This window comes from Cornus florida, unplaced genomic scaffold, assembly GCF_030987335.1.
Source record: "Cornus florida cultivar Cherokee Brave unplaced genomic scaffold, ASM3098733v1 CherokeeBrave_3.0.0_Hap2_Chr10, whole genome shotgun sequence".
NCBI lineage: Eukaryota > Viridiplantae > Streptophyta > Magnoliopsida > Cornales > Cornaceae > Cornus > Cornus florida.
Window position 1 is genome coordinate 110,478,260 of NW_026775580.1, and position 8,213 is coordinate 110,486,472.

Consider the following 8,213-nt stretch of genomic DNA (forward strand, 5'->3'; position numbering starts at 1 on the left):
AGATGGAGGTTTTACATTTGCATTGAGCAATGACCCTCTCATAGTCTCATGTAAAGGCAACCAAACCAGAGGAAACCAAGTTCATTTTTTCTTAATTTAGATTTATTACAACCACATTGCTGTTGCTATTCTGGACTTTATCAGTATTTAAACACAACGTACAGCAAAGCCATTTTAGCTAGCACCAAGAAAAGAAAAAAACAGAGACAAAAAGTAAAAGTCATGGATTGAGCAACTATGCAAAGGCTGCTTCTCCCAACTGCTTGACCTTTGTGATGTAGTCAGCCATTGCTTCCTCTTTGGATTTCCCTGTACCAAACCAAATATACAACTTCTCATCGACTATTTCTTTTTCCAAGTGACATTTTAACTATATATATATATATATATATATATATATATATATATATTTGTATGTGTTACCTTCAAGAGCTTTCCAGGCATCCCATTTTGCCCTCTCCTTTAAGCTGAATATTCCGGGTCGATCTGCTTGCATGCTTGTAAATTATAAGAATGATTGATGATCACAAACACATATATATAATTAAGGTTGTGGATGTGAATTAACTTACTGGTGTTAACAGCTCCAACTGTTGCCTGCTTAAATAGCCCGTAAAGGACGAGTTTATCTGCATCCTTTGTTGTTGGAGGCAGTGTTTTTGCCTTTTCAGCATGTTGTTCAAATTCCTCCTGTCACATATATACATTGTTAATTTCTGAAAAATTAATGACCTCAGGTTTACTTCTACGAAGATTAGGTGAAATCATCTGAGTGACAATTTAGTTTATTTAAATTCATGTTATAACTTGTGACAATGTGCATGAGATCTCTCTAATTTTTTTTTTTTTTTTTTAACGTTTTGATTTCATTGATTTGTCCATAGATGTCCCATTTTCAAATTCTTCAATAAGCCCAACAAAGTAAGTGTGTGGGTGCCCAAATCAATGGCATTACACACGTTAATCAAGTCTAAGGAAGCAACTTTGGGCATCTTCAGCAGCATAATCTCGACATGAATGAAAATTATGCTGACAATGCCCATCACAATTAGTTTATGTATGTTTCAATTTAATTTCTATTATATATGTACGCTTTACCATATATATCAACCATATGTATGAAAGTTTCAGTCACAGAAATTTTTTGGCATAGCTCTGATGCAAATAAAAAAGAAGACATTTCTACTGATTGAAAAATTAAATATACAACATAGATATATACAAAACACACATATACTTAGATATATACACATATATTTCTTTAAGTATATGTGTGTGTGTCTGCATATCATCATGTAACAGAAGCAAGACCATGAAAATTTACAGGTATGAGAGAGAGAGAGGGAGAGAGAGAAGAGAACCTGTAAAGCCATTTGATGAAAAATTTAGGAGCTTGTGAGTGGGTGTTTGTTGGAAGCTTGAATTCCTTTGGTATTTATGGAAGGCGAGGGACGGGATAAACGAGGTTGATATTTCTTGTAGTTTTCGCATGGGCTCAACTCAACTACCACTCGGTATTCATTTCAACCCGCATTTTCCGTTAGGTACGAATATAAGCATGCCTCAATTCAACTTATAAAAGGAAATTTAAGACTAAATTTTCAAATTTATCATTCAGTTTGTGAGTAATAAGTATTTTTTTTTTTTTTGGGGTTAAGTGCATAAAACCCCCTCACTATATAAAAAATATGCAAGAAACACCCCTACTAAAAATTAAGTGCATATAAATCCCTATTATCAACCTTTTGAGCAAATTACTCCCTAATCATCAATTTTAACCAATTTTTTTTATAAAAACCCTAAAATGCCCTTGTCGATGTAAGGAAAAAAAAAAAGAAAAAAAAAGAAAGAAAATCTGTCTTTTCCTTTCTCTCTCTAAATCGTCACTAAGTTCTCTTTCTATCTCTAGTCTCTACAACATAGAAGATCACCATACATTTTCATTGCATCTATTTCGACTTCAGCAACAACCAATTAATTAACTCTCGTCTAAAAATTACTACTTTAATAAATAAAACTATGTATTATCGTCGAAAAATTACTTACTTTGATAAAAGGAAAAAAAAATCTGTATTTAGGTAATTTCTAAAGCAAATTGCTTATATATATATATATATATATATATAACATAAAATTAACACCACAAAATATTTGATTGATGAAGACATGAAGAGGATGAACGTGTTCATTTTGTGAAACTTGAAATATAAAGATTGTTGATATTTCCTGAAGATAGATATTTTCAAATATGTCCAGAGTCTACATACATACTTTAACAATAAGATAAATGTTGTGTTGGTTTTGACATCATCTCAATTTGTTTCAGTTTTAGTCTATTATCATGGAGCCTGAGATGCACAAGTTCAATTGTACCTCTTGGTTGTTCATTAGTGCCTGTGATTGAATGTTATTTTGATTGAGCCACAGTATCATTTTGATCCTTCCTAGGTTCATAGCAGCATTTACATTCCAAAAAAAAAAAAAAACAAAAAAAAAAAAAAATTATATGAACATTGTTATGTATATCCTTGCAACCACGCCTACTCCCATATGTTAGAGGGAGAAAAAGAAAAATTTTGCTTTTAAAACCAGAGTTATTATGGGTTGATTGCATCTCTTTTAAAGATTTTGTATCTCATATATATATATATATGACAAGATTAATAAATATATGGAAGTTGTTGAAAAAGAGAAGATAGAGATAAACAAATATGGAAGTTGATGGAAAGAGAGTCCCACCAGAAAGTGTAAACAAAGAGAGAAATAGAGGGGAGAAAGACCTTCCAAAAAAAGAAAAAAAAATTAGACGAGAGAGGGGATATTTTGATTTTTTATTATTATATTTTTGATTTTTTATTTTCTTATATGGGTATTTTAGACATTTCAATGGCTAAATTGACCTAATGTCCTTATTTGCACAAATTGTAAAATATAAGGGGGTTTTATGAACAACAGGGGGTGAATTGCACATTTTGTATATTATGAGGGGGTTTTTTACACTTAATTATTTAAAGACCATTAAATCTTAGTTTTGAGTTTTTTTATTATTGTTTATTATTTTTTTTCTATTTAATTCCTAAATCACTACAAGTAGGAGAAAAATTTTGAAGTTAGAAATTTTATTCAAGAGTTGATTTATAAACTATTTTTTATATTTTCTTTGAAATTTTAGTTACTTAAATAATAATTAATATAATTTAAATTCAATTCAAAAAATCGTATAGAATACACAATTTTAGTACCAAAAAAATGAATAGCATGTATTTTTTCATTTTTATTTAAAATTTATGTCTAGTTTTGTAAGGGCATATATTAAATTTTGAGTCTACATTTTAAATAAAAAGAAAAAATACATGTTATTAAGTCCGAGTCTAAAATTTGCTATAAAAAGAAAAAAATACATGTTATAAAAGTTTGGTTTTAGAATATTGGTACTAAATGTTATCTAGGTATGATTAAAATATAATAATAAAAATTAAAGTCTCACCAATCTAGAGTATAAGATAATCAGATGTATACGATCAATCTATAAATTTAAATTAAGTAACAATAATCATATGCGGACATTGCAGTTCAAAATATATCGTGGAAAATTTACATCCACGAAATTGTATTGTCGATTATGTCCTCAAATCATGCATATGTTGGGGCTGGGGACAAAGATGGTGCGTTATCATTAATAGAGATGTCTGAGGTATAGAACAGTCTTGTAATGCGACAACAACAAACCAAGTGATTGATGCTAAAAAAAACCCATAGAACAATAGGTAGGGTGTTTCCGTTTGTGAGTGAGCGTAGCTTAAATAATGATGATGATAGGTCAAGACACACGGCATAAAAATCGGTGTTGGTTAGCGTGTCCATTAGGCATTTGCTGATACTGTGGGGTCCACTTTCACAGAAAATTAGCTGATCCCTATTCTACATAGGCTCGGAAGATCTGCCGAGCCTGAGCCTCCGTTGAAAAGGTGTCATCATTTCACTGGGTTTAACTTGTTTAAGGTATCTCCCCGCCAAACCTCTAGCGGTTCAGAAGGAAGCGGGTCTAAATGCTCCAAGCTTACGACAAATTACATACATAGATGGTATAATATTTATTACTTTGATTTCTTAGATTTAGAGTTTGTGTTTAACGACACTTTTATTATTATTTTTTTCGATAGATATTATTGACTAAATTTTATAAAAAAATTAATTTTATTATTTTCTTTTATAAAATATGGTTTCAAAATTTTTGTCCAATCTTTTATTTTGGAATATCCCAATATATATATATATATATATATTCCAATAATGGATATACTATATTTTATAACATTTTAAAGTATCTTTTTTGGCATTGACTTGATTATTATTATTGCCTAGTATTATTTTACAAATTGATTTTATTAAACAAGTGCACAAACCACAGTGTACTCATTTATATTGAGTTTGGGGCAATTTTAAAGATAAGACTAGTGCAATATTGTCCCTCTTTGGATGTGTAGAGATGATCACTGGCAAATGTGTATTGTATCTTAGAGCCGTATTGAAACGTTATACCACAGAAAGACCATACTACTTTAGATCAATGCTTGTATGCCTCTCATTATCCTGTCCAGTTATTTCTTATTTAATTTATTATCATTTTTTTCTTATCTTAATTTCTATTGTTGATATTATTGTATATATTAATATTTTATGATTTACTGTTGTATTCATGATGTTCAATTTGATGTATTATTATTCATGTCAATATATTATTCATGATGTTCTATTATCAATTCATGTTGGTGTATTATTTTTTGATGTATTATTCCTTTTGTATGAATAATAATTTTACGTATTATGAGTATAATGTGTTATATAACATTCGTGCAATTTCCCCAACATTTTGGAATTAAATTGTGGCTCTTTTAATCTTTGTATCTTTGTTGCCGAAAATAATAATAAAACTAATTTTTTTTTTAAAATGGGAGATGGTTTATTCAACATTATATTTGCTTACGTCTGGTTGCATTTATTTCAAACATTCCTGTCAATGAATTAATTCCATTACATCAATTGAAATTCTTTTTTATGCTAAAATCATTGATGCGTTAGGAGTGCATATTGGCCAATATATATATATATATGTTTTTTTATTTTGGTAAATTAAGAAAAGTAATTCAAACACGGACACACCATTAAGAGAATTAGACATTCTATCAATTAGGTAACTGATCACTGAATAATATTCATGTTGATCAACGTATATTAAAACACTAAAATATACACCTCAAGATGTCAAATAATTTGTGTAAATTGTATTGGTGAATATCAGTATATTACATATTTGAGTTAAAGTCACTTAAAAAATTCAAATAATGTCACTCATTCCTGTTGTTTCTAAAAAAAAAATTCTCGCGAAAGTAACTCCTTACTCATTTACTTGTATAAAAATGTGTTAAATTATTTGCATTTTACTTTCAAGAGATCATATTGGTCCTTCAATTAAAATTTTCTAAAGTTCTCCATATATATTTTACCAAATTTAAAGTGCAAGGACTTTTCTTAGAGTGAGTGTTTTTCGGGTACAAATCTAAATTCTAGCGTGCCCATTAATGCAACATTTCAATCTGTCAATAATATTTATCATTACGTCAACTCCCTGATTACATAAATAAATCGAAATTATCTGACTTTGGGGGCACCATATTATTACCTCTTGGAAAAATAATTGGAGCCTCCCATGTGTTGAACACAAGTTAGTAGACAGTGGTCCAGCCAAATGCAAGGGACCAACAACACAACAACAAGACATGTGAATACATGATCTATGGTGTGTACTGTAGATGCTTCCCAAAAATTGCTACCAATATTGGTATCTTTGTTTGGCAGAACAAGGATCAGCACAGCACCTTGTGGAGTGCCTGTGTCTACAATGTGAGAAAAAGGAAAGGCATTGCTTTTTCAATGCTTTTGTCTTATTTATTTCTCTCCTTCCACCAAAACCTAACAACACACACAAACACACCACAATATTCAATCTAATTGTTGTACTTTTCCATATCCAAATGAAACATATATATCCATGTACTGATTTAACTCATAATTGATTTCAACAGATAGTGGCTCTACCATGATGCAGCATGGACCAGTACTCTTAACATTAATTACAACATAGTTGGGTTGCTGTAGCTGTATATTCATTGTTGTTACATCTATGTGATATGATATGGTATGACACACACACACATATATATATATATATATATATATATATATATATATTATTCTCACACCAAGAAATGTTACATTGGATGAGATGGATCCCACATAAACTCGGTGCACAGCTATGCCTAGGATTCATCTTGTAAAAGTATATATATTGTATGTGATGAACTATATATTATATTTTCCCATCAGATGTAGATCTTATATCATTAAATGAGGTGGCAATCACAATATTCTTGCTTATAACTAAAATCAACGTACGAGACTTGATCCTATATAAAAAAAGGTGGGAGATGGACCACAAAGTTCATTTCATTTCTTTGATTATGATTTTTTGTTTGTGGAAATTATTTGCGTGCCAAATCTACAGCTGTACTTTGGCTATCATTATCTAATTTGGGTTGACTTGGCAAATTTTTTTATGAGTCAAACTAAGGAGAAAGTAGAAGATTATACACCATTGGTAGCAACGTAGACCATAAGACTGTAAAACACAAATTCAATGTATAATTTAATGGGACAAATTTGTGCATCTATGACAAACATTTTGAAGAGTCCAAGTCAATGCCCCCACATAAATTATACCTTGTATATATATATATATATATAAAAGAAAGATCAACTGTGTTATTTTGATTTGCTACATGTTGATTACATAATCGACATCAAAGACAAATCAAGAAAAAAGGGTGGAGGGTTGAATTGAAGTCCAATAAATAAAAGTGAATTATATAGCATCAATACCTAATGAATGATATTTCCTACTTTATAAAGTGAAAATTCTCTATGAGAAATAAAAGTGAATGCTTGAATTGTTTGTCAGAGAAATTTTTTTAAAAAAGGAAACAGATATAAAATTATAATAAAAGTATCAAATAAACAATGCTTGAAGGAAAGATTTTAAATTTCAATGTTCAAATCATAAAAGCAACCCTTAGTTTTTGCAGGACATCATTCATAATAAAGATTAATAATATGATTCCATCAAACTTGACGAGCTGAAGTAATATAAATATTTAGACTTTTAAATTCTATCCTATCAGTAGGATAAATGACCTGTCAATGGGCCACTGGCCCACTAGTGTAGCATATTCTTTCTCATAGGGGAAGTAAGGGGTTTGAGTCCCACAGTGAGAATTTAGACCATTATTGAGATTTCTTTATAATATATTAATATTTTTATGGGGTTATATTTTCAATCGAAGAATCTAAATTGAATTGACCCATCAAGTGTTTATAAATCTAGATCATCTAATAATTTATCTCCCACATTGGACATACCATGAATCTTATTCTATCCAAATTGTTTTTATAAAATTTCCAATGAAAGCTTGGTTTTTATGATTGAAGGCGAAAAAGATACTGAGTAGTAACTTCTTAGGTAAATTATAATGATCTCTCTTGATGTTTAGATAAATTATACACAGATAGATGTTGGTTTATTACTTTGATCTTCCCTAAATTAGTTAGTAAACTAAAAAATAATTTTGAGTGTGAAAAGTCACTAATCCTGAACTTTATAAAAGGTAAAATTTGGTTTAATAGGTATGTAGAGAAGAAAATATGAGAAGTATCGTTAGGCACACACCAAATCTCAAAAGAGGTTAAAGCAATAAATCATAATCGATACTGACAGGACAGTGACCTAGTGATATTAGATCCCTACTTTTTAAAAAAAGATTAGTGTTCAAACTTTAAACATATGTGTGATAAAATAAAAATACCTAACGATCTGTGACTTTTTCAAACTTTGAGTGTAATTTACCAAAATAAATAGTTGTACGAAATCATGAGGACAAAGGCGATAATTATGAAATTATGCAAATGGGAGGTTTACATAACTAGATATTTTCCTTTTTAACTTTTTGTTATTTTTAAAGTTAAGAAAATCTCTTAACAAGTCTCATTATAGAAACAGGTGATTCATAAATTTCAACTTTAAACATCCTTAAAAGTCAGTGGAATGCATAATATGCAGATCAAAATCCTTGAATTGGGCCCCACTGTGCATCATAGAT

General features: G+C 29.7%; 1 protein-coding gene across 1 annotated transcript; it reads right to left on the bottom strand.

The window, feature by feature from the left end:
• Positions 1-1,982, bottom strand: LOC132279823 (acyl-CoA-binding domain-containing protein 2-like). Its single transcript, XM_059781867.1, has 4 exons — positions 1,362-1,982; positions 573-690; positions 424-486; positions 1-309 (listed from the first exon to the last, which is right to left on the bottom strand). Exons 1-4 carry the CDS (start codon positions 1,371-1,373, stop codon positions 236-238), a joined length of 267 nt encoding a protein of 88 aa, XP_059637850.1. The 5' UTR covers positions 1,374-1,982; the 3' UTR covers positions 1-235.
• Positions 1,983-8,213: the final 6,231 nt, after the last annotated feature.

What these genes read in the sequence shown, in the direction of transcription:
- LOC132279823 (XM_059781867.1), bottom strand. An exon ending in AGTTGGAGCTGTTAACACCA is followed by an intron (nt 487 to 572) that starts GTAAGTTAATTC and finishes GCATGCAAGCAG; the next exon opens with ATCGACCCGGAATATTCAGC. An exon ending in TGCCTGGAAAGCTCTTGAAG is followed by an intron (nt 310 to 423) that starts GTAACACATACA and finishes GGTTTGGTACAG; the next exon opens with GGAAATCCAAAGAGGAAGCA.